Below are 25,951 nucleotides of genomic sequence, written 5' to 3' on the forward strand. Positions count from 1 at the left end.
TTCAGCCATTCAGCCGGGAAGAGGGAAGCGCTCCAGCCCCAGGACAGGCAAACAGCTCCGCTGACTTTGCTAAGACCTGGGCAACACCCATGTGGGGAAACCAGGGGCTGCTTCAACACGATGCTCTCAAACACGATGCTCTCCTCTCCTCCGAGGGCACTGAAAGGACTTGGGCGACTGATGGGACATTGGCAGAAATTGGATCAGTTTCTGCTGTGCCCAGCGTCATGTTGGCCAGCGTCCCTCTTGCACGCAGCAGCGGGGCTGGGCGGTGGGCGCACACCCAGCTCACGTGCAGGGCAGATGTCTTTGGAGCGGCACTGTTCTTCTCACGCTGCCACATCTGGTTTATGAGGAACTACCACTACAGGGGTTACCCCATGGGAACACTGGAAACGCCACCGCTGCACGGAGAGACCTCCGGGCACGCGGAGCCACCCGCTCCGGCGGGTGCTCGTGGTGTGTCATGGCACCTTCTTCAAGCAAACAAACCACAGGCAAAACGAACGTGTGTGTAACTACTGCAAAAGCACCGCTGCTAGAATTACTGCAGAAATCCACTTCAAATGAGTTTTATTGAGATGAAAGAAAAAGTATTCCATGGTAACTACAGAATGTCACTCAGAACCAAGTGCTTTTCCCTCCATTAAAAAACACAAAGTGGAATACTCTTTGTTTAAAAATACCTCAAAAAGTAATCAATTAACCCAAACATTTTGGATATGCTTTACTCCATACACTGGTTACTGCTTCTAGTCTCACTACTGAGTGTGCACTAACAAGAGCTTGTCTGGGTGCTCGTCACAGGCTTTGGACAGAACCTACTTTTCTGGACAGCGTTCAGCTGAGAAGCTACACAGGCAACAAGGAGCAGACCACCTAAGGGGTCAATACCACCGGGCCATAAACAGTGGCATTGTGCTCAGGTGACACTTTCCTTCTCCCTATACAAAGTACAAAAGCGTTGGAGGATTCCAGGTATATAAAGCAGTGTTTCTTGCTACCATATCCACTCATAAGCATCATCTTCTGGATTTCCAGGCAGCTCTGGAATAAGGAGTAGTCCTTTTCTTATCTGGTGGTTTGAAGTAAGAATAAACAGGCGTTGTTGGAAATTCAGCATCTGGATTTTCCGCCATCATTTTCAGCTTGGCTTCAATGGCCTTTATTTTCGCACTGACACTGGAAAGGAAAAGCAGAAGAGAAGTTGAGCTTGTTCCAGGCATGTGAGCAAGGCGAGTACAGCAATTCAGAGGCTTTTGGCAGGGGGGTGGTGGTATGTGAATGCTCAGTTACACCAGGAGTTCTAGGCAGTCCATGTCTGGACCTTCAGCATGAAGTTGGGAAGCAGGAATCTCCTGCTTACAGCCCACACTCTCCCACACGAGCATGTATTTGCTTAGGAAAGATCTTCCGAGATCCATCACAGCACCACAAAATAATGGTCCTTGCTCCTACTCAGCACTTTCTTGAGGACTCGGAGCCAGATGAGCACACTAAAAAGCTACTAAAAAGCTCCCTGCTTCATGCAAGTGATGTAATTTAAGGAGGTCTGAGCGCGCAGCAGAGCGCGGCTCAGACGAGGCTGCTGGAAAGAGCCGAGAAATGAAAGCCAGACTTCCTCCGAGCTCAGCACTGCCCGGGATGGGAAAACCCCAGACTCTAATTAGACCAGGAAGAAACATTATTTCAACATTACCAGAGTTTATCCCAAAGGGAGAAGCTATCCTAGGTTACACCCCAAATTCCTAGGACTTTTGTTATTAATAAACCTCTAAAGGGCATGCATGGAGGAACATTCCCTTCTCCAGTACAGATTTGTAAAACATCCATCCTCACTGAAACATCTCCTTTGTGCCAGGGATGTAGCTAATGATATACATATATATAACTCAAGTCTCTCCACTCATTACTTTCTACTGTCAGTGTCACTTCCGAATTTCAAGCTTGTTTTCTCTGCAGGCAATTAATTATCTCAGTCCTGCTTCCTTATAGCATTCCCCCGACAGAATGCAGGGAAAATTCACATACCCTCTCAACAACCAGGGATACTTGGTTCAGACAACAAAGGAGTTGGGGAATTACTAATGTGAATTTGTCTTAAGGTTTTACTGTTATCGAAGAAATCTTCACTCATAAGCATTTTTGCTTAATCAAATTAGTACAGAGAAAGCTTTCTGCTTAGTCTGGGATGGTTAGAATTATCTACCTTTTCTCTAAGAAACAGTGAACCTCAGTCTCCTTTATAGTCCAGCATTTCTGTTAAGAACTGGCTAGTAATTTTCTGAATTAGCACTTTCAGACAGATGGGGAGAAAAGACTTATTTTCCTAACTAGGCTGCAGTTTGCAGGAGAGGTAGGGATGTGGTTTCGGACACATGCTGAGATTGCTGCCTCCCCAGTCAGCCTGGTGCAATGTTTTTGCCACAGCTGCTGGGGACCAGAGGCAAAACATCTCCTGGAATTGCTCTGAAGCAGCACACGGCGCGTTTGGGCCGCATGAGCTGCAGTCTTGCACACTCCCAGTTCCTTGTCTTACCTCCTCTCCTTTAAATGCTCCCATAGTTTCATATATTATAAAACATATATCAAGTTTCCAAAGCATCCCACATCAAATGAGGTGCTTTGCAGCATGCTGTCCTTTTGAAGTGGCTGTGGCTTTAGATATTTAGCACACAGATAATGCCAGCTCTAGATTTTACTGAAATCCAGCAAGTTCATTCCCTGTCACCCACCCCTCGGCCTCAGCTCACCTGCCAGCCTCTTACCTGAGGTTAGACTGGGGTGGATCCGTGCTAGAAGACGGCTCCAGACTGATTGGGAGAATCTTCTCATTTTTGTTATGATCATATCTCTGCAAGTAAGAGACCAAATATTAAAATACATCAGAATTACAAACAAAGAAATATTTGCCAACAGATGTGCTTTAAATTTGGCTTAAAGTTTCCTCAGATATTGTGAAGCTTTTGGGTGGTCAAACATTGAAGCAAGTCCTACTCATATTTGTTCAGTGCTAGTATGGACTGCAGGCTCCCAAACTACAGATCCTTAAGCCTTACCACCCCAAGCCATTGCTTTCTATTCCCCTGTCTGTAATGCACAAAGCAAAGATGTTAAAGTTTAAGGCAAAATTACTCCACTGCATTGCTGTATCCTTTATACAGATACTATGCAGAGTCAGTAGGTAACCCAAGTACTCAATTGAACAGAATTGTTCAGTGCTGGAATAAAAGCTACCCTGAGGAGCAGTTAGGAACCATCCCCTCCGTACAGACGGCAGCTTGCGAGTGTCTGCTCTGTGGGCAGCGGCCTCCTGAACCACTCGCAGTGGCTGCCTCCTTGCTTCGCCTGCCACAACAGCAGCTTTGTTTCTCAGCAGAACTGCTCAAATTGACAGTGCCTGGTAAGTCTTGGCTGCTCATCTTAAAACTACTTAAGCTGCTCATCTTAAAACTACTTAAGCATGGTACTGGTATTGCCTAAAATAAACACGCGTTACAAAAAGCCAGAGTTTTGCTCGGTTAAATATCTCCATTCGTGCATTAGAGAGGGCCTTGCAAACGGAACGTGTTTACACACCTTCCTTGCCCTACCCTGCACTGCTGAGCACTGGGGTACCCTGCTGAAATCCCAGCTGAGCAGACGCTCACTCCTCTAGCTGAAACTCTTTCTATGGCCTGATCATTCCTCAGGCATCCGGAAGCACGTGGCGCTCAGATACTTACAGGACTCGACAAAACGGAGACTGGATTTACACAAGTTTGGATGTGCTGACAAGAGCTTGGAGCCCTTGAAGCCAATAATTAAAACAACATGGTCTCCTTTAATAAAGGTACCCGTTTCTTTAGCATCCAAAAGAAAAACACCATCATGTTTGATAAGAAAAGGGTCAAAAGCTGCACATGGGATAATCAATACAAGTTAAAAGCAAACTACCCAAAGGTAAATAGCAGCAAGCAGCTCCCTGCAAGCCAGTGCTCATAAGATAGTACTGCTTAATTTAATATAAAAAATAACTTGATAGTTTATGCAATATGGTAATTAAAATATATTTTAGATGTGAAATATGTTGCTTTGAAAGTCAGAAGTAACTAGAGTTTCTACCACCTATGTGCTTTCAAAAATGGAACAAAATACAGTGTCAGAAAATGAACTTTTACTCAATCATCAGGTTTGGGAAAAGTTGGAATTTGGACAATTATTGAAGTACCTTGTTCATGCAACTCTGAATAGAAGCTCCTTAAAAAGAGACCCTTTAAACTCATGTCCTTTTTAATCCATGGCTAATCCAGCACAGTTTAGGTATATGAGAGTTGTTTCCCAGAACAGACTGAAATTTACCTTGCTAGGCAGCAATTGATAAGAATCGTTCCTTGATATTAATACATTTTGTAGGTTTGAATATTAAAAAATATTACAACAAGCTTACCTTGACTTGTGCATGGGCCCACCGCACCACCAATTTCTTGGAAAGGGCCAGTTTCCCATTGAGACATTGGATTGCCTTTTCTGCTTCCTGCACAGGAAGGCAATTCCATAAACAAAACCAAGTTTTCAGTCAAATCCATCTGAGAGCGAAAGGCCCTTTTTTATTTGCCAGTCTCGTGTAAGTACAGTTAATAGTTAAAGTTTACCCCATTCTATCCCCTGGAGACTCCAAGACCCACCCGAATAACTGAACTTTTTATAAACTAACAAGGTAGATTCTTTCTCTTGGGGTGAGGAGGAAATGGGGAAGATAGTCAGGAGTTTTGAAAGGGCCAAACGCCGAGGGCTCTGGAGCAGCAATCCAGAGGGGACGCCTGCTATAAGCACTTCTATGGAAAACACTGCAGAGCTTCACTGCAGTGACTCCACGTCTCAGGAGCAGCCAGCTGCAGGAATTCCTGCACACAGACACTGATCCAGCCCCAGCAGCGGCCGCTCAGTTTTGGGCTGCTCCCCCACAGCTCGACGCGCTGCGGCTCTGCTCCTCCTTGGATGAGCCATAGCTCCAGCAAGGGAACTGCACTGCGCTGTGCCAGGGCTCTGCCTACACCCTCGTCAGCTCCTCTGCAAAGGATGAAGGCACACAAGCACAAAACCCCTGTTCTTTAGAGCTTTCAAACAATTTAGCAGAATTATGACACAAGAAGTCCAGCTTTGATGTTACAGACTGGCACCACCGCACGCTCTGATTTGTAGCAAGAGCTTAAACTCCAAAAAGAGCAGTCAGGGTCAGTTCAGACGAGCATCTTGCAGATGTTCATGCTGCACATCTGGCAGCACCACAGGTTTCTGTTTGCATGTTCACGGAGCCAACCAGCTCCCTAACAAAGCAGGGCTGAGAACTGGTCCCTTTTAATTAGCATCACAAAACAGGATTCAGGAAAAGACAGCACAGGATAGAGGAAATCACTATTGCTACTTCCAGGAGCTGTTTCAGAGCAAGCTGGTAGAGCAGGGCTGCTGGTATAGACAAAATATTTAAGTTCTCTCTTCCTGTTTTACCTTTAAATTGACATAAGTCAGGGAAAAAAGCAGCTAGACATATAAATCAGAATTTTACATTAAAAGCAACATACCTGTTTGGTTTCAAAGTTCACGAAACAGTAACCCCTCGGCTGTCCCTCCAGAGCACCAGACTTGTGAAAGAGAAAGTCAAATTGCTTTACTTTGCCAAACTTCTGAAGGAGCTTGAGAAGGTGGTATCTGAAGAGGAAAGAAGGCATTAATGGCACCCCTCACTACAGGGGAAGCAAGGAGACTGAGGAGAACCCCCCAGGTTTCACGGTCAGTCACAGGAGCAGTTTTCTGTCACACTCGTCACCTGAAGCACCCACAGCTCTGCGCTGCCCCGAGCAGCGACTCCAAAGCCTCGAGGCGCAGAGCTCTCCTCCCAGCAGTGCCAGCTGGAGGGCACAGAGGAGAACATCTATTAATAGGTGGCTTTGGAGAATTATGTAATGCCTCCCCAAGGCTTGGGAGGCCTTTGCCTCTTGCCTTTCTCGATTACACCCACTTAAAACCTGAAACGTTTCCCTTCTCCCTCCCCGATGTGTCTGCCCGAAGCTCTGTCTCCTCTCCCCGTGCAGGCAGCTGGAGCCTCATCCCTCTCGTCCCACCCCTGCTGCAGCAGCAGACCAGATAAAAGACATCAGAGAGGTCCCAGCATCACCCTAGCAGAAATCTAACAGTGCCCTGGCTCAGGCAGCACGTGGCTGACGTGCCACAGAACTTCTCCCCCTGATTAGCTGTACAGCGTGAGGAGCCACTTGGCCTCTCAGCCCGACTTCCAGCCTGCACAATGGGATGCACAACGGGATGCACAACGGGATGCACACTCGGGGCTCTGAAAGCTCAGCAGGTTACTGGAGGTGCATACAGGCCAGGTAGACACTGGAAAAAAAGTGTGCCTGTTCGAAAATGAAAGACTGGCAACGTCCCAAGACATCCAAAGCGCCAGGGAACCGTAGTGAGGACCCAAATGGGAAGGGCAGACAACATTTTTCCCTAATAAAGCCAGGTAGGATGTTCGAAATGGGCTGTAGCTCTTTGTTAAGCTTCAGGAGGCAGGCAAGAAAGTTCCAGGAATGTGAGTCATCCCACAGGATGGTCACGGTGGACATTCAGGATGTGCACTTTGAAAGAGGTGAAGGTGCAGCTCGCGTTCAGGCTAGCAACGCAGAAGGGCCAAGTCACTGCCCAGGGGAATAAGCACATGGAAATTGGTTATGGAAGGTTTCCTACATCCTTCAGGACAGAAGGAGCACTATGGAAGGTTTCCTACATCCTTCGGGACAGAAGGAGCACTAAAGCATCACAGTCCTACGAACCCTCAACCCCAGTTAGGAAGGCAAGAAGCAGGAACACAAGAGGGGAGGAGAAGGAGCCGCTCGCACAATAAACCAGCCCTCACCACCACTACGAGACACACATGTGAAAACATCAACATTGGACATGTGTGATGTATCTATAACACACAGAATCCCACATGTTGGATTTCCAGAGCCTCTAAAATACAGAAGCAGACCTCATATTTTTTTCTAAAAAGATACTGCTAACAAAAGCAACATGCTATTTCAGCAATGTGAAAATAAAGCCCTTAACATTAGAACTAAGGGTGGTTTTTCCCCTGTGGCAATTAGAGTTAGTGGAAGGGCAATGATGATCCTCATTATATTTGTTTAGCAATGACAACAAAAAATCTGCAGCTACCATACCAAAAGGAACACTTCGTTTTTCTTCTGAGAACTTCTGCATTCAAATAATAACATTTACTTTACTTCCTTGGCAGAAAAGTGATAGTCATTCCTTTAAAAAAAAAATCATTTAAGAAGTCTAGCAGGAATCTGTGGAGAGCTAACTCCACTTAATCTTTAAATTCTGGATGATGCAAACAACTGGTAAACCATGCACATAATTTCTACAACTGCAAGTCGTCTACTGGACATGAAATATCTTAGGACTAAAGTGTCATATAAATAAAAATTTCAAGCTTTGATTAAGATTTGTTACGGTTAATACAGTGGGGGGCACGAGCAGTTATTCAGCAAGCAGTTTTCAAGCTAAGAGCGCTTCAGAATTGAAGGAAGACCTGTCATGGAAAACCTGAAAGCCCTTAAGGAAAAGAAGGTGCGAACATGTGTGAAAAGCTTTACTATGGCAACGACTTGGGCTATGGAGAGCGCGAGTCCCTCGCACAGATGTGGCTCCGCCGCGCGCTGCGGCCAACCGCAGTTTCCACTTCCTGTCATCTGATGTGAATGCGAGACAAACCAGCAGCTCCCCCGTTTCCTTTTCCTCCAGCCTTCCTCCTGGCACCCTGCGTGCTATTCAAACGCAGGCAAGGCTTCCTCTCAACAATGCTATCCCAAGGATACCGAAAAGGTGCCGGGCCACATGCTAAACCTATTATTGCTAAGAATTCTGCCCCACTGGGAGCCGGGAGGAGTCTGTAACAACAAGTTACGCACACATTGTTTTCTAGGTGAGACTCATCAAGATGGGATCCTAGACAAGCACAGCACAGCCACGGAAGGGGAACATGCACCATTTTATACATGGGAAAAACCAAGTGTCATTCAAAGTGCACTGAAAATGAGTTCATAGGAATGCAACTGTTCACTACTGAAAATGCAACAGTTTTTGGATTGGCAAATATTTTTCTAAAAAAACAGAGGCTTTGTCAACAGGAACCTGCACAGCAGGCAGCTCTCCTTAGCTTACAAAGCAGGAGATGGATGTAACTGAAGTCAGGGATTTCGTTATCGCCCAGATCCATTGGGAAGAGATGCAGACAGAAGAGCCATGCCATGGCTGTGTGGCCGGGACACGGACACGGCACCAAGGAACAGCCACGGCCACAGCACGGGCAACCCAGAGCCCCCCGGGCAGCGATGCCCAGCCGGGGCCTGGCAGCCTCCTGCCGCAGGGCTGCCATTCCTGAAGCAGGGACCACGCAGCCGGGAAGCCTGGAGATCGTGTCCTGCAGCGGGAGCAGCTGCTGGGTCCCGGCTCGCCTCCTTCCAGCTCCTAGGAATACACCCCGCCGAGTCCTACGCTGCCTTTTTCCCTACGCAAAGAAATCCTATAAGGAGGCTAGAAAAAAGAAGACGACAAGTCATCCAAGTAAACACTGCCAGTAAGCGAGGAGGAAGGAGCAGCAGCAGCCCTGTCACACCCGATATGTCGGATACGTTGGCATTTGAGATCCTCCGAGACCCCCTTTGAGTCGCTGCTACTCAGTGTGTGCAATAACCTCCTGTAAGGCATCAACTTGCAGGCTGTAATTTGCGGGCAGCCCTACATTTATAAATTCCTAGCACTGCAGCTTGTGTTCAAACGTGTATGTTACCTATTAACTTTCTAGCGCTTGATTGCGGCTATAGGTTGCTCTCTAAATGCGAGTCTTGGATTAATTCAAGACTTTCTGAATGCACTGCTGCTCGACAAAGTCACAACCAGTTATTAAGCCTGCCAACAACTCAATCAACTTTACTCACTCTTAAACAAAGCTACCGCAGAAATTGTAGGGGCAACTTTCTAAAATCAGATAAAAGCAGCAAATGAAGAAACAGCTATTTACTTTTCAGGTATTTTCTTTTTAATCATGTGATTGGTATACTCAGCTGGGATAATTCAGATGAGCAAGCATGCAAGCCTCTAAAATAGGGAAGTAAGGATTAGGCTCATTTGTGAAATCTTACTCACCTGATATCAAAATGTGCCCTTTTTGCCTACACTGGCAAGGTGTTAAAAGGAAATCTCCTTTCATTTTTTCTTTGCAAAGAAAAAGAAATTACAGTATAGCTTTCAGGAGAAAATTGGGCATTTTTTAAAAGCAAAAATTAAAAACAAGACACCCTGATTTTAAGCCACAATAACGGAGCCTAAAATAAGTAGCAAGTATAGACACTCAGTAGTAGGCAAGTTTGAAACACTTAATAGCAAGGAAATATTCTGGATTTTACAGCACTGGGGAATGAAGCTCTGAAAACAGCTCCTCACCCCTTCCCTGTAGACAAGACACTAATAGTGAGGGCACAAGGGCAGCTGTGCCTGACACCCACCATGCTGAACTCATGTGATTACATTAGATTATTTCGAAAGATCAGGCAAAAAGGGCAGTGAACCTCACAGAACTCTGTTCATCCGGGCTTTGAAAACAACACATTTCTGCCATATAAAGCTACTAGTCAGCTGGACTAGATTCAGAGGAATGACCTACGCTCAAAGGGTCTTTTAGAAAGCAAATTAAAGACCATTCCAGGAAGAGAAGGACCTAATCCTTTCACAAGTACCCACTATTCCACCCTCACACTAACCCCGTTTCCTGAATCCCTAAGGATGTAACAAATACTGTCTTTGAGACGCCCTATATCTAATTTTATGTGGTCACTGAATGTGGACAAACCAGAGTAACGTTGCTGTGGGATAAAAATGGTAATTAATGCAGAAACCACCCCAAGCTGAATGGCTGGAAAGCACAATACATTAATGATTCCATTTAGAGCCTATTAGGAAACTGCTCTGGTAAGATGAACTGCGTTTAGAATAAAAACCTAGCACCTGCACACACACAAAAAGCAGCAGGAGGAAGAAGTATTCCATGACAGGCACGTACAATAGTTAATCAAAAATGCTTGTTTCTGAGAAGTGTACAACCCCCTCCTGCTTTTTTTTTTTTTTGTAAGACCTAGTTATTTCTCCACGCGTTATCCAAATATCGGACATCAATTCACATTCCCTGGACAGTTTGTGTGTTCGAATACTCGGTTTGCTCTGGAGATGGTTGTTTGTCGCCAGGGAGGTGCAGATCGCCCGGCACCCGCCGGGTTTGTGTCCTAACCCAGGGCCTGCTCTGCCACCCCGGGTACCCCCCTCTGCTCCGGCCCCGCTGCTCACACCAGCAAAATGACAGAATTAGCCCCAAAGCGCCAGCCAGGCGTCAGGCTCCGGCACCGCGTTGTTTTGGGAGAGAAAAAGGCGTTTTTCTCCCTTGGGCTCCCAGCTGGGGGTGCCTGGCAGGAGCCCCGGGACTGGCGACTGCCCCTGCGGCACCGGCGCGGCCCTGACCTCGGGCCCTGCTCCCTGCGCGTCCCCCGGGGGACACCGGAGGGTCAGGGCTGCACTGAGGGGACACGGGGGAGCTGGGGCCGGGGCGGGCGGGGGCTGCAGGCGGCGCCGATGGCCGGCGGGGATCCCGCGAGGGCGGCGAGCGGGGGCCGGCGGGGCGTGACTCACTCGGTGATCTTGGGGTCGAGGTTGCCGATCCAGAGGCGGTGGCCGTCCTGCAGCGCGCCCTCCGAGAGGATGGAGGCGTTCTCGAGCGGCAGCGCCTCCCGGCCCTGCTCCATGGCGGCACCGGGGGCCGCTCACCATGACCCCGCGCGGGCCGCTCCCGGCGCAGGCCGCGTCCCGCCCCGGCGCAACCTTGTGACGTCGCGGCGCGGCGCGACGCCGTCAGCGGAGCTGCGCCACGGTGAGCGGCGCGGCGGGCAGGCGCCTCCCTCCCCGCCATTCCCCGTGTGTCCCCCCCCCGTCCCCCCACCGCGGGCACCGGGCCCCGGGGCGGCCCCGTCCGCACGAGCGCTGCGACCGGGACCGGGAGCGGCACCACGGGGCCGGGGTGGGGGGGGGCGGCGCGGGCCGCGGCGCGCACGGGAAGGAGGCGGGGGCGGGGCCACCCCGAAGGGGCGGGGCCGCGTGGGGATGGGGCGGGGCCTGGGTGCACGTGACGCGGGGCCCCGCTCACGCGTGGGGACATCGCGGGGGCCCCGGCAGGTCCCTTGCGTTGTGGGCAAGGAGGAACTTGGAAAACAAAGTCGTGTTTAGGTTTGGCTTTTTTTAAAAAAAAAAAATTAACGTTCACGCCCAGGTGGCTGCAGACGCCCGGTGTTTTGCCCAGTTTTGCTGTTTTCGTCAAGTTCCTCCCCAAAACGTAAAGGTGGCTTTTGCACGGCAGGGTGCCACAGTCCAGGCCCGCTGCTCTGCGTGGGAGCCCCGTGTGGCCTGGCCGGTCTGCCCGCCGCGTAGGTGCTGCCAAGCCACCGAGCCCCTTCCCATGGCATTCCCATCGTCCTTCCCTCTTTTCCAGGCGCGCTAGGAGGAGCTGTGCGCAATGGCCGTGGCCCTGCGGTGCCTTCGGCAGCTGCAGCCCCTGTTGTCTCCGTCGCGGCTCGCAGCCAGGGCGCTGCCGCGGGCGCCCGTGGGCCGCCCGGCCCCGCTGCCCGGCGGCTGCAGCCAGCGTGTCCCTCAGGTGATGCTCACCAGGCAGCTGGCCACCAAAAAAGGTAAGTTTGGCAGTCTGCTTACTAGTCCGTTGCCAAGTAATGCTGAAAACAGAATTTCGCATCCCCTTTATCCCAGGTAGCGGCACTGATCTAACCTAGGCAGAGCACAAGTCTGGAGGAGCTAATTTGCCTGGCTGTGTTGCCAACTCCATTACATTTTAGTCCCTCCTCTGGGGATGTGCTGCATGGAGGTGCTGGGTCACCTGCCACCGTGAGCAGCAGTCTCCGCATTCCAGATGGAGTCGTTGCCCGCAGTGTGACGTCCACGTGCAATTGGGGTTATGTGCTCAAGCGTTGGGCTACTTGCTCACTTACAAATACAGTTTTTCCAGTTCATCTTAGGCTCCATTCTAAATCTAGCAGCGATTGTAATTGTTTCTGTGTACTTTCTAATTCAACAAGGAAGTGTTAGAAATGATTTTTTTGGTGTAATTGCAGCTAAAGGCAAAGGGCAGGCTCAAGCCAGAGTGAATATCAGTGCTGCCTTGGTTGAGGACATTATCAATTTGGAAGAAACCAATGAAGACATGCAGGCAGTGGTAGAAGCCCTGAAGGAAGATTTCAGCAGAAATCTCAATATTAGAACCTCACCAGGTTAGTAGCTTTCTTGGATGTTGCTCTGCTGTTTGTAAATAAGGTTACTAATCTTTGCAGCACTGAACTGCATGTTTATTTTTTTCAAATTTGATTTCCTTTCTATTGAATTACTCGCTAGGCAGCAGATTACTACAACCTTGACATCCCCAGCTAAAGGCCTTTTTCACCCTGAGCTTGACCAGGAAGAATCCATTTTTGTTAATAGCTTCCTGGAAATAGCTTTTGTAAGTGGGAGATGTCAAAAGTGTCTAACTGAACTGTTTGCAGATGTGACGAAGAAGCAGGTTGTCAGTTAATGGTGCAGTAGGGCAGGAAAAATCCAATTGCCATTAAATTAGCCTTTTGGAAATTGCCATCAGGCTGGTGTCTGGCATATACAAACTTTTTTTTGCTATACGTATTTGTGGTTAGTGACCTTTACAAGCCCTACTCACTTAGCGAATTTTTCTGTTTCAGAAAGAAACATGAATATATTTGACTAAGCTACAGTTACTATAACACTCTGAACATATGTATTTATAAGTAGTATCAAGTTTCAGGGATGAAATTTAACATTAAACATTGACCAAGTTTGAATCATTCACCACCCCTGTTCTGGCTGGGGCACTTCAGTCTTTAATGCAATTGGAAAGTTTAGCTCAATCTCTTAACTATTTATTCTAACCATAGGTATTTTTTTAATTGCAGTGATAAAGTACCTCTTGTCCTGCCTTTTGCCCTGCTAACGTTTTTGAGCATAAACTAGGGAGCAGATTAAGAGTAGCTCCAGGAGAAACCGAATACTTCAAATTAGACAGCGTACAACGCTTTCCTCTTGGGACTTGGAAAGGAACTTTGATGGCTTAAGGGAACATTGCTAAACTAAAGACATAATTTCCTTGATTTTTAGAGCAACATTTAGATTTTTTTTATTGTAAGAGTGAAAAAATATGTATCTTAATTAGTCATCATCTTTGCTTAGTTCTCCTGTTCCAGTAACGAAAATAAACAAGAGTTTTGTTTTTGTGTTCTTTTGCTCTAGAATAGTGTTCAAATGTTTGGCTTTCAAATACCGCATGAATATGTATAACAGTAAAATTGTAAGTCTGAAAAAAACCTTTTGTAATACGTATGTTGCATAATGGAAGGAATGCAGGACACTGCGTATGTCTTTCTGCTGCTTTTTCATTCTGAGCTGCTCTGTCATACTGAAATGCCACTGTGTTTCATTCTTTTGAGGGGCCTTTGATCACATAATTGTGGTGACTAAAGATGGGAAGTTTCCACTGAACCAGCTCGGGCAGATCTCACAGAAGTCACCTCAGCTCATTATCGTGAACATGACCAATTTTCCAGAGGTAAGGCCACATTACAGGGAGGTAACTACCACAGGAACAAACAGGTTGATACTGAGCAAAGAAACATTTAGACTGGATCAGTCAACTCTGACAGTGGTTGAGAGTTCTCCCCGCGCTGTCTCTTGCTCCTGGCTCACACACAACAGAAGTTACATTTCACTGCACTGTACAGTGCAGTCACAGTCTGCACTGGGCAAGCGACTGTGCAGCTCCGTCTGGAGTACAAGGTATCTTGTATGTGCAGCAGCGTTGCCTGTTAGGCCATGATTGTTCTCACGTTTCCATCCAATAAATTCCAAGAATATGGTCATTTTGCTTCGGGGACTATTTTCCTGTCTTTGCATCACAAAGAACTTGGTGGAAAGAGAGCAAAGGGAATATCGTAACTAGGACAGTGCCATACTGGAAGGACACCTAGGTGTTGTGCCCTCTAGGTCTCTTCATTTCCTGAGCTTTTATTGAACCTGGTAGTCTTGCACACAGCCTAGATCTACCCTTTTGTATTTGAGTCAGTACAGTTGCTCGTGAAGACTTGGCTATGCACAAACTTATGCCTGTAGTTAAATAGTCTGTATTTGTGCTGTTCCTCTGGCAGGACTAAGCACTAAGTGCTGTCACAGGCACCAGTGCAGTTAGTGAGCTCCTCTCTTGACAGTGCCTTCAGCTCAGGACCCCAAATTAGATGTTCTGACTCTTTGAGAGAGCCAATTTAATTTTCTGCAGGAGCCACAGTTGGACTTGCCCCTGCGTTAGGTGCATCCCGCCTCGGGAGCGAGCGTTCGCGTGCCCTGCGGAGAGGGAGGGCTGTCACTCAGAGCAGAGCTGTGTGTGCACACACGAGGAGTAATGAGTGCAGGGTTAGCTGTTCATCCAGCTCCAGGTCTGGAGGCTTGCCAGAGCTTATCTCTATTTATTTTGCAAGGCTCTCCCCAATTAATTAGGTCGGCAAAGTCTCAGAGGAGGTCAGTGTAAGGTACTTGATGCCTAAGTGTTTCTTAAAGTGTATCCAGCATGTGTAATGTCTTTGAAGAATGAAGGCCCCTCATCAGCGAGCGCACGGAGGTGCCTCAGGGTGCCAGAGCTGAGAGGGCTGGAGAAGTCACTCCATGACTTAGTCGTGTCCAAGCAGGAACTGAGGCAGGCTGAGCAATGGGCCTGTGTAAAATTAAATACCACCATATGTACCATTGCCTATAGGATATTTCTAAGCCAGGGAGCTGTTTTTCATTGTACTAGAGCCATTTCTCTCAATGTAATTGTTCTATAACATAACTGTTTCGTGGATAGGTTGAACTCCTTAATAACATTATACACACATTACTCAATGTCATTATTTATAGCTTATAGCCAATAGTTGATAGGATTGAGAAGGAAGTAGAAATGTCTGAAGAATCTGGGAAAGAAAATAATCATAGGAAAGGATTTGCAGGGCCAAAGTCTGTTTGGTGTATCTATGCCTAAGATTTACACAATCAGAAAAGAATCTCTTTTTAGGCATAAATACGTATTCAAACAGGATAGGAGCAATATATTTTTCCCTTCTTACATCTCTTCCAATATATATGCTAAACAGTACAGCTTTTACTGAACGTTACCATCTTAAAGGACAGGCACTGTCCATAGAATAACACATTTATAGTGCTAATTTGCAAAGATCATCACAGTTATATTTTTTTGTTCCTTTTTAGCAGTATTTTCATTTCATTCGTACAGTACATAGATGTAAGAGTCATTGCATTCAGTGATGTGCACACACATTGAAGACCTAAGCAAATATGCAGAGCTTTAATTTGTACCTCAGTTGTTAAGTCCTAGACTTCATAAATACATTCTACTGTAGCAGCTTGGGTCTAAAGTCAGTGGTGGGGAAGAGTATCAAAAATAGCAGTGGTCCTTGTAGAAAATGCCACACTAGTGCCAAGAGAATATAGACCTGTTCTGCCACTGTTAATATCAGAAAATGAAACAATCTGGCAGGGCACTGTTGGAGTCTTCTACAGAACTGATTTGACAGAAAGTTTAATATGCTCAAGGTACACCAGGGCTCTGTGATGGGAAAGAGAGTGTTTAAACACTTTGCAGCTACCAAGTACACCTGTGCTGCTCAGCTTTTTAGCAGAGCACAGTGTCAGCACAGTCAGCAGCGATGGAGCCCCGAGAAGCTGATCCCAAGTAATTAGCTGTAAAATAAACTTAGAGCTGAGCACTAGCTCTGTTCCTCAGACAACTGCTACTGCCCTCGTGTAATGTGGTTCGGCTGCAGTGCTGAAGCAGTTAAGTTAGTTAACATTTCTAAACTGGCATTTCGTGATTTCTAGTGGAAGACATTCAGCTGGAATTTTTAAATGCTCAGAATCTTTCATCTCCTTTGCCATAGTCAGGCTGTGCCTTGGGAATTTATTGCGGTTTTAGTCTGCATTGCCTCAAACCATTCGAATAGTTTCAAAGCAGCCAAACAGTTTTCTTTTGTTGTTGCTTCCCTTCCCCTCTCCTCCCCCTTCTTGCCCTCCGTACCCTGATACCAAGAGCAGCCATGGTTTCCCATTCAGTGTGATCAAAGCTCTCTGCACCAGTGTAACTTCCTGATCTTACTGGTAACAGAACTAAATGTTTCCATGTTCTGTGGAGATGGATTGCCAACTATTGACAGAGTTCTGGCATATGGGAATAATTATTTCCTAATTCCCTTTACCTTTTGATCTGGTTTACAGAGTACAGCTGCAGCTACGAAGGCTATAAGGGAAAGTGGAATGAACCTAAACCCGGAAGTAGATGGGACAATAATTCGGATACCAATTCCTAAGTAAGTAACAATGGCTAAATTCCTGGTTATGCAAGATAACATAATAGTTTGCAACAAGTGCCCCTTGTTGTCCTTGTATGTGTAAGCATGCATGATTGCTGTGACTTCTTGATACTCTTCTTCTTTCTTCCTTTAGGAATAAGTCCCAGCCCTTAAAAATATTTGATAGAACTTGCAAGTATCTGAGCTCCAGGTCACCACACTTTGGCATCTGATGCCTGATGTCTGTGTTCTTTATCTTCCCTTGCAGAGGAAGCTTGGGCCTAGCTGGCTGCAGCACTTTGCAAGAGACAGTCAAAGACTTTTGATTAATTTGAAGTCTGATTCCTTGCTGCTTTCTGCAGATTCGTGGAGTTATATCAGCCCTGAGCAGCAGTAATGCGGTAGCAAACTGGTAATATTAGAGGTGAATAGCACCTTGCTGCAGACACCATCAAATGTAATGATGGAAGGAAGAGGGAGGAAATTGAGAGCTTTGACTAAAATAACAAAAAACAAATGCTCCGAGTAGTACCCACGTAGCCATACATGGCAGCGTGCTGTGTCATGCTCTCCCAGTGCTCACGCATTTGCTCCTCAAGGTGAATCTGGATCTCATGCAGAGCCAGAGCTCAGGCTGTCCCTGTGCCATGTATCTTGCCAGCACAGGTACCACCTGTAGCCAGGAGAGCAGCCCTGGTGCAAGGTCCATCCAGGAGCTGCTGCGGGTGCTGTGACCCTGCCGCAGCAGAGGCAGATGAGGATGTGCAAAGCCACTGCAGGCCTCATTTCACAATCCCCACAGGGGCTAGAGATGGCTTTTATACCACACATACCATGCGCATGCACTACATTTTGCAAGCAGGTGACTTCTAAGTAAAGATGAAGTAAGTATTTCTGGTGCTTTAGATCTATTTTAAAAATACATTGAATTTTACCTAGCATTTTGATCAGGGAATTCTAATTGCAGCTTTCTGTTGCTGTCGGTGAAAGGGAATGACATTATCATGCTATCTGCTGATTTTCTTTTTCCCCTGTGCTCTCTGCCCTTCCCCCGTTGCTCAGGAGAGGAGGAGGGCACTATTATCTTCATAATTGCTGAGGCTCCCGCTTGCTGCACAGTAGTTTGATTGTTAATGGGCACTTGGGTCATCCTTGAATATGAATTACAGGGGAGGAAACTCTGAAACTGCAAATCCCCATCTTTAGCAAAATATATTGTTTTTTAAACAGATGTGTATGTTCCATCACTTTCTTCTGTGGTGCTGCAGAGGAAAACAGGTCTTCTTTCCCCATGGAAGACCTGTGTAGTGAGCTCCCCTCTTCCTCTGGAGCCTCACTGTTGCTGCTCTTGGTTCCTTTTTTCTCTTGGTACTGACAGTCCAGAGGGCCCTGAGCTAGAGAGGTTTTCAGCTTGGAACATGTGCCTTGCAGGTCTGCCCTCATGAGCCCCTCAGCCCGTTTTCTCAATCCCTATATAGTGACAAGACTGGGTCTTTCAGGGTTTCGTTCAGCTATTGAAAAAACAGTCAACTAGGGTCTCTTACAACTTGCTAATATACAGGGGAAAACAAACAAAAAAATCAAATTCTGCTAGAGTCCTCTCAAAGGATATACCCCTGAATTATTTCTTTTTCCATAATTTTTCGAATTATTTCATTTTCCCTGATGACTTTTCTGGAAGAGTATGTGACAGACAGGATGCAGTGAACTTGCCAAAGCTGTAGCAGGTGTGCCAAAATGACCTGAAGTTTCTGTAGGTATCACTTGCATATCTGGAAGATAGTGTTGCTTCAGCAGAGGTCGATCCTTTCACGAGGGGAGACACATTAAAAACAAAATCTGCAAATCTAAAATGTTTTGCCTGTTACTAAAAATACATTTCAATTTGACTTACCAGCTGGACACATGTGCATCATATTTTGCCCTATGCAGGTTCAACTACACTTCAGTGTTTGAGATTTTTTCAACTGAAGATTTAAAAATAGAGTTTACTTTTCAGTATTTATTCATTTAATTTTTTGCATTTCAGTTTAGACAGGAAAAATACACTAGTTTCACTTGTGTTTACTTCTGCTTCCTGCTAGGATCCCCTCTACTCCCCAAGGTATTAGCTTGTTTGTGTTGCTAGCACTGCATGAGCAATATTTATTTGTGTTAAAAATATTCTCTGAGGGTTTAAAAAGAAACATAAAAAAAGCAGCCATGGGAACATTGATATTGGTTCATCTCTTGGCTGAATTTGACCTGACCTTGTGCCTTTTATGGTATTGCCTCATTTTTAGATTCATCTTTTTTGGAACTATTGTGTTACACTGGATATTGTTTGTAAATTAGTAATATTTTTACACATGCTTTACTGAAAGCCAGATGACTCATTTGAAAGTTTAATGACTCATTGTGAGCTTTCTTTTTTTCCTTTGTCCTTTGAGAAATAAGCAAAGATACCTACTGTGGAGAGAAAGGACTTAAGAAATTTCATTTGAAAAAAACAAAGCTGTTTTTGAGCTGTGCTGCTCCAGATCTCTCATCATAAGTGTCATACGTGCTTTTTTGTTGAATAATATATTTTGCACCCTGTGTTTATCTGCATCTGCAATTATGCATGCAGAGTATCTAGTTAAGCCCACTTTCCTTTAACTAATGCCTGTCGTTTGCAGGAAATTCCTAGCATTTAAGATACAGAAATTGTTCTTACCCGCACGAACGTCTCGTGTTGGAGATCGGATGTGGCCTGCATTGTTTGCGCTGGGGGGGTGCTCGTGCCGCGCGCCGAGAGGAACATCCAAGCGTTGCCGTGTTTAACCACTGCTGACTGAAGCAGAAAAAGGAGACGTTACCATCCACAGAGCTGCATTTCTAAACATGCTGGCGTGTCCATCCCCAGAGCCCTCTTATCCTCGCCCCAGATGGTCCCCCGGTGCGGGACCAGCCCTTTAGAAGCAGCGGGGTTGGCGCCTGCTGCTGCTTTGCATCCGAGGAGGTGCTGTGGCCCCCAGCCCCGCAGGAGAGAGGGAAGGGGCTCTGGGCAGGGACCTTGGCCTCGCTCCCCACTTTTGGCACCATTTCCCCAGGTTTACTTCCCACTTCTTGGCTTTAAGGAGGAGGCACAGACAAGGAAGAAAAGAAAACATATCTAGAACTGTGTGGAAGTCCCAGATGTGGCAGAATTAAGCAACTGTTTTTTAGAACCTTGGGCCTGGCTCATGTTGATAGATTCCTTAACCAGAAACAGCATCTACCTAAAAAAAGCGCCAGTTTCTGGCAATGCTGGTAGCATTGCTGAGAATTTACACACAGTCTGGTTGGAACGTAAAACCCGCCGAGAAACTCCGCGGTGCTGTACAGTGATAAAAAGAAATTGGTGCTAATAAAGACAGACAGGGAGGCATGAAAGCTGTGACCCCGTGCCAAGAAGCATAGGAAATCTGGCAGCGCTGCATAAACAAAAACATTTCCTTAAAGGCTCAGCAGCCCCAGGCAGGCGGGCGATCCCCTCGGCACAGCTCGCGGAAGACGAAGGCGGGCGGTGAGGCGAAGAGCCGGCGGCAACCCCGTCTGCCCCGCGGCAGCGCCGGCTCCCTTCGCCACGCGGCAGGAGAGCAGCGTTCCAGCTCCCTCCTCCACATTCAGCACTTGCAGATTTAACACACGCCACCAGAAACTGCCCGGGAGCCTGACCTCAGCCGGGTCTCCATGTCCGAGCAGGTCCTGCTGGTTTCTCGTGGGCCACCAGGCCTCTGGCTCGGGGTTTTGGGAGAGAGAAGCAGCAAGGCATCGGCACTGGAGTGCACGGGAAGCCGCAGGCAGCCCCGCACGCGTCTCATCAAGCGGCCGTGTCCAGGCTCTGGCCTCAGCGGAGCGGAGCCTCTCGCCTACGCGGAGCGACCTGGCGCTCGCCCTGCAGCCGTCCGTCCCGCGGGCCCGTCCCCAGCTCTCTGAAGACACCAAATACCAAACAGCGATTGCTGATTGCATCTGGGAAGCCTCTTCCCTGCCCTGAAGCACCAGTAAGTGCCTCTGGTGCAAGCGGCCCGAGCGCTGAAGGGAGGCACCGAAGCTGCGGCGCCTTCCTGGCCGGAGCCCGGGCTGGAAGGGCCGCGCGGCCGAGCACCCGGCACCGGGCTCCGCGTGCCGAACCCCGCGAGGGGCAGAGCCGGCGCTGCCGCGGGAGCCCCGCGGCTGGGGAGCAGCCCCAGTCCTGCCGTGACACGTTCATCCTGCAGGGCCTGTGCTGGCAGACAGGCCCGCTCCTCCTCGGGAGCGCTGGGAGGTGCGCGGGGCTCTTCAGCCTCAGGGCAATCTGCAAACTTCAAGAGCCACAAACCTAATTGAAATATTATTGTTAAACATTAACAATTAATGCTGACAGCGATCAGCTGCAGGTGCTGGGAAGCAGCAGAACACTATTGGCACTGAGGTAACATGCCAGCTGCTCTTGTGTCTTACTCAGGTGCTCAGACTCCTCCATCGCATTTAGTTACTAGTTTGGGATGGAAAGTTTAGGATTTTCCTGTGGAATCACAGCTGTAACTGGCCCATTGTGAGGGCGGAGTGGAGCTGAAATCGTGCTCTGCCCCTTAGCTGCGGATATACTGAGCCACTAATTTCAGAACCACTTCTAGGATAACCCTCTTGTCAAACAGGATGTTAAACATGATCTTAGTGGAAATGTCTGTTAGTGATGAGCTGGAATAAAGTTGAGTGAAATATAAGCTCTATAGCTTCCAGATACACTATTCCGCCTCTTCCACTTGCAAGGAGACTGTATTGAGTTTCAGGAATGGACGGAGGTTTCCTCGCAGCTTTGCAGGAGGATTACACTTTTCAGCTCTGTGTCTTAGGTCTGGAACTGGATTTTCCCTCCTTCCCCCAGATGCTTTGGCAGCAGAAAAAAGGAAAACCTAAACATTACAGCATGACTTTCAAGCACTGCACTGACAACCATAAAACAAGATTCATTCCAAGTCCCTCAGCTCAGAGCTGTGCTGGGAGCTTTCTGCTCTGGGCAGAGACTGACGCAACCAAGGTGCATCACCTTGGCAGGAGCTGTGCAGAGGTAACCAAGTTACCTTGGACCGAATCGACCGGTAACCAAAGCAGGATGAAGAGCCCCTGGGTGCTGCCGTGGTTAGTGCTGTGGCTTTGTGAAGCAGAGCTTCACCCCAGAGCCAGAGCTGCCCTAACACACGCTGCTTTGGGGCACCCTGGCAGAGCCCAGCACGGTGCTGCAGGGCATGTCCGTCCAGGCTGCTCAGCCCAGAGTCCAGGCTGAGCTTCACAGGAAGGAAATCTGTCTGTTCTACACGTGACATGTTATCCCTTATTTCCTGCTGCTAGGATAACCAGGGAGCACAGGGAGAGCCTTGCCAAGCTCGCCAAACAGTCCACCAACAAATCCAAAGACGCCTTGAGAAAGGTGCGAAGCAAGAGTGTGACCCAAATAAAGAAGTCCAAGAACAAAGTGTCTGAAGATACTATCTGGATGCTAGAAAAGCAGGTATGCTTTTTCCTTCTGGCACTTTGTGATGTTTCACATTTATCCCAGACCTCTCTAACAAATTTCCAGCACTGAGAACCGATCTGGAAAATGGGTGACCCTGGGCTGAATTTTTGGCTAGATAATGGCCCTTTTCTGTGTCAGATTTGGGGCTTGAATCTCAAAGCCAAATTCATGGTAGGAATCATTGTAAACTATACACAGGAAAAGTCTTCCCCGAAAGCCTTTGTGGCTCCAGGGACTATTGCATAAACCAGCTGACCTCAGGGAGCAGAACTACCCACATCCACCGTGCAAAACAGCTGGTGTTAATGAGGATTGTTCCAGTTTGTTATTAATGAAAAGGCTAGCAAGATTATCTCTGTTAGGAGTTTTTGGCTTTGATTCAGGAAAATACTTAAGCACATGCCTAATTCCCTAAGAGCAGATGTCACTAAAGTCAATTACTTGGGCATAAACTCAGGCACAAGCATAAGTGTTTTGCTGAATTGATGCCTCTGAAGGCAGGCCATTACTTTTTAGCTGTTTGTTTATTAACAGCTATAGCTAGATACGTTGCAAATGCTTCAGAACAGTTCTTTGTACACTCACAAAAATAAACATTGATACACAGAGCATTTGTGTGAGCAGGAAAAATGGCCATGCTATTGTAACTGAATCCTGTTGGGAAGCAGTCCTCTCAGAGCAGACAGATGGTTTTCTGCATTTGTAGAGGTAGTATCTCAAGTCCAACTTTTGCTTGTACCCAGATCTTTCAGCATGAGAAAAGGTTGTTCTCATGTGCCTGGGATCTCAGGAGTCAGTGCTGCTAAATGAGTCTTATAAAACTACTGCATGGAAACCCTCCTGTGCTCAAACCTTATCCACACATGTTCCATCATGCACTCAGATAAGCACGCACATAGTTTGGCATCGTTGACATGCTTGCCATTTCCAACCCTTATTACCAGCAGAGCTGATACAGGGCCAGAGTTTTAGCAATAGCAGCTTATTATCATTTACAAGAAATCAGATAGATACGTTATTTTGTACACACTAGGAATTCCCACATTAAGACTGTGGCTTCTGCTATTATTCGGTTTGTTGCGATAGCGGAAAGGTTGCAGAAAGCAGTGAGATAAGCCCTCATCTCTGGCACTGACGGCAGGAGGTCTCGACTCCACCCTCCCCCTGAGGTAGCTCTATTAAATACGAACTTGACAGCGTAACTCGGGGCTCAGCCAAGATGTTCTGCCAGGAGAACAGCAAGGATTGCAGCAAACGTGGGTTCGATACAGGGTGTAAACAGATCTGCAGAGGCTGCACGGCCTTAGCCGAAGCAGCAGAGCGCGGGTGGGAAGCAGGAAGCTCTCCCGGGTGCCTGGCCACTCTGTGTGCCCGCGCTCAGGTCTAACCGGGAGCTGCAGGGACAGGTCACACGTCGCCTTGCGGAGCCCTTGCCTGGTCCCCGTTTTCACCGTGCGGATGAAGCCCTGGCACAGACTCGCCTAGGCCTGGTGGGGAGCCCCTAGGAAGGGAGGGTCGTTACCCAGCCTGTTTCTGATTAGCGCTTTAGGCTGCGGTTCGGGAGATGATCCCGTCGCTGCTTTCCCTCTGAACCCTGGTGCTATCTAGCACGTGACTCAGGCTTGTGCTATGTTGCTGCAGATCCAGCAAATGGCAGACAGTGCTGCAGCAGAGATGGACAAGCTGCTGGCAGCCAAGACCAAGGAGCTGCTTGGATAAACACCATCCGTACGGACACACTCCCCTCCACTGGCGAGGCTGGGCTGCCCCTCTGCCCCCAGCCGTTCCTGCCCAGCGTCGAGCAGCCTCTGCTGATGGCAAGGACAGCTCTCCCAGACCTCCGGAGCACATCCGTGCTTTGGACGGCTCATCTTCAACTGCATTGGAGGGATGGGGGAAGCTCTCCTTGCTTTTATTTATTCAGGTGAAGAACAGAATTGGGTGAAGCAAGATTAAAAATAAAAACAAGAAAGACTTCGAGCCGATGGAAGGATTCCCACAGCAGAAGCCAACACACAGGAGGTGAGGCTGCCCTCTGCCTTGGCCATTCGCCCAGCAAGACCTGGCAGGGCTGAGGCAGCCCCGTCTGCCCTCTGCACGGGTTTGCTTCCTCCTGGCCTGCCCTCACTCCTTCCCTCCTGGCTGCTGGAACAGCTCTTGCTTTGACCGTGGCAGAAGCAGGGGCCACGAGCAAGGGGAACCTTCCCTTCCACGGCCCTGCTGCGGACCTGGGCAAGTGTTTCTGTCTGAAATAAAGTCAAAATGGGACCTGGGGGAACACCCAGTTCCTGGTTGGTCTGTCTCCTTGAGTTCACTCTTCTCAGAGGAGCATTTGCCCATTGCTGTTGGCAGCACAGGTTGCTACAGCCTTTCCCACGGGTGTGCGGCTCCGGGAGGGCATGGAGAAGCTCAACACCAACCGGCAAGCGCTACCGAAGTGGACACAAAGACCACGGGTTTGCAGTTCCTTAGCCTTTGGTGGCTTTTATGGATGAAGAATTGAAACTAGTGCTGTCAGCAGGGCTTTTTTTGCTGGAACTAAGCACACACTGAGACAAGAGCCAGCGCAGGAGCTTTCTGACATGACCATCAGCCCTGCCTCGGCAGCTGCTGCATGCCCACACGTGCCACTCGCGTCACATTTTACGGAGCAGAGGGGAGGAGGTAGCAACACACCAGGGTCCTGCACGGGGTGCAGCTGCGAGCAGGTTCCTTCCCACAGCAGCGGAGAGGCTTCCCCGCGGCCCCGGTGAGCGGCGGCGCAGAGGGAAGGTGGACACGGCAGCCCAGCCCCGCTCCCAGGGCGCGTGCGTTCAAAGAGCACTAAGTGCTCTGCAGGCCTTAACTAAACAACTCCCAAAAAGTTGGTTTGTGCGCAGCGGGGAGGGGGAGGAGATGACGGATTTGCTCTGCTAGGGCCCCACATGTCAACAATTTCTCTGCTTTGTGTATTTTGGCCAAAGCGCCTACCATGATAAATGAATAAAGGAAAATGGCGAGCCCAGGGCGGTTACATGGCTCAGTAAATTGCTTTCAGCTGATTACTATATTTCTTTTGACATTTATCAACGAGGCTTTTTTGTTGTTATTGCAGTCCCTGCATCCCAGCAACAGCCTAGGACCGAGGAGCTTCCCTCGTTACCCGCCCGGGAGCAGGTCTGCAGGTCCGTGGGCTGCACGGGGCTCTCCGTGTGCCAGGGCAGCCCTGGGAGCTGCTGCAGGATCCCGCTGGCTGCGCTGGTGCCTCCCTCCCTGGGCCCAGCAGTGGGGATGTGGCCCTGCAGGCAGAGGGGCTTCCCCAGCTGCAGGGGCTTCCCCAGCTGCAGGGGCTTCTCCCTACTCTTCCCCTTTGCCACGAGAGGGAGGACAAAGAGGCTCGTGCTGCCCTTGCCCACATTCCTTGGCAGGCACCAGAGCTGCAACAACAAGAGGAGATGGGGCAGACCACAACAGGGAGCTAAGCCAGTTTGCAAACACCAAGAGATGCAGATACTCATCCTCCAAACGGCTCTTCCCACAGTGGGATGAGCAGGCAAAAGGCCCCTCTGCAGCCCAGCAGAGACACCCATTGCACGTGAGCTGCTGAGCGCCCCGGCCCGCTGCCACCCGCGCCCAGGCCACCCGTCCCCAGGGCAGTGTGAACTGGCACCCGCTGCACTTACTGTGCCTGGGTCCTGCTGTCACACAGGGCACCTCCACACTGCTCCCACTCTGCCATGCGGCTGGGAAGGATGCAGGGAAAAGGCAGGAGCCTCTGCCTTGATCAGGCTTATCAGGAGCCGCAGCTGATGCCAGCCAAGGGTGGGAAGGAGCCGCAGCTGCTGCGTAACCCAGGAGGGAGCGGGGGAACAGCCCAACTGGACCCAGTGTCTGGGACTGCGGTGGTGGCCTCGGCCACCGGCACAGCCCATCCGGGAGCCCCTTCCCGCAGCGCATCCCGGCCCGCGGCAGAGGC

At 48.6% G+C, this 25,951-nt stretch overlaps 2 protein-coding genes across 2 annotated transcripts; one reads left to right on the plus strand and one right to left on the minus strand.

Moving 5' to 3' along the window:
• Window positions 1–556: 556 nt before the first annotated feature.
• Window positions 557–10,904, minus strand: RBM18 (RNA binding motif protein 18). Its single transcript, XM_088525376.1, has 5 exons — window positions 10,726–10,904; window positions 5,565–5,691; window positions 4,430–4,516; window positions 2,769–2,854; window positions 557–1,182 (listed from the first exon to the last, which is right to left on the minus strand). Exons 1-5 carry the CDS (start codon window positions 10,836–10,838, stop codon window positions 1,023–1,025), a joined length of 573 nt encoding a protein of 190 aa, XP_088381502.1. The 5' UTR covers window positions 10,839–10,904; the 3' UTR covers window positions 557–1,022.
• On the plus strand, window positions 10,892–24,013 carry MRRF (mitochondrial ribosome recycling factor). Its single transcript, XM_088525375.1, has 7 exons — window positions 10,892–10,963; window positions 11,579–11,774; window positions 12,213–12,368; window positions 13,590–13,708; window positions 16,420–16,511; window positions 21,831–21,990; window positions 23,638–24,013. Exons 2-7 carry the CDS (start codon window positions 11,603–11,605, stop codon window positions 23,713–23,715), a joined length of 777 nt encoding a protein of 258 aa, XP_088381501.1. The 5' UTR covers window positions 10,892–10,963; window positions 11,579–11,602; the 3' UTR covers window positions 23,716–24,013.
• The last annotated feature ends 1,938 nt before the right edge of the window (window positions 24,014–25,951 follow it).

This window comes from Tinamus guttatus, unplaced genomic scaffold (genome assembly GCF_059628265.1).
Source record: "Tinamus guttatus ecotype Peru unplaced genomic scaffold, ASM5962826v1 Tinamus_guttatus_pri_ptg000226l, whole genome shotgun sequence".
In the NCBI taxonomy this organism is placed as follows: Eukaryota; Metazoa; Chordata; class Aves; order Tinamiformes; family Tinamidae; genus Tinamus; species Tinamus guttatus.

What these genes read in the sequence shown, in the direction of transcription:
- RBM18 (XM_088525376.1), bottom strand. Translation starts at nt 10,838, where the DNA reads ATGGAGCAGGGCCGGGAGGCGCTGCCGCTCGAGAACGCCTCCATCCTC. An exon ending in CTCGACCCCAAGATCACCGA is followed by an intron (nt 5,692 to 10,725) that starts GTGAGTCACGCC and finishes TTTCCTCTTCAG; the next exon opens with ATACCACCTTCTCAAGCTCC. An exon ending in GGGCCCATGCACAAGTCAAG is followed by an intron (nt 2,855 to 4,429) that starts GTAAGCTTGTTG and finishes TCTTACTTGCAG; the next exon opens with AGATATGATCATAACAAAAA.
- MRRF (XM_088525375.1), top strand. Translation starts at nt 11,603, where the DNA reads ATGGCCGTGGCCCTGCGGTGCCTTCGGCAGCTGCAGCCCCTGTTGTCT. An exon ending in CAATATTAGAACCTCACCAG is followed by an intron (nt 12,369 to 13,589) that starts GTTAGTAGCTTT and finishes CATTCTTTTGAG; the next exon opens with GGGCCTTTGATCACATAATT. An exon ending in TCTGGATGCTAGAAAAGCAG is followed by an intron (nt 21,991 to 23,637) that starts GTATGCTTTTTC and finishes ATGTTGCTGCAG; the next exon opens with ATCCAGCAAATGGCAGACAG.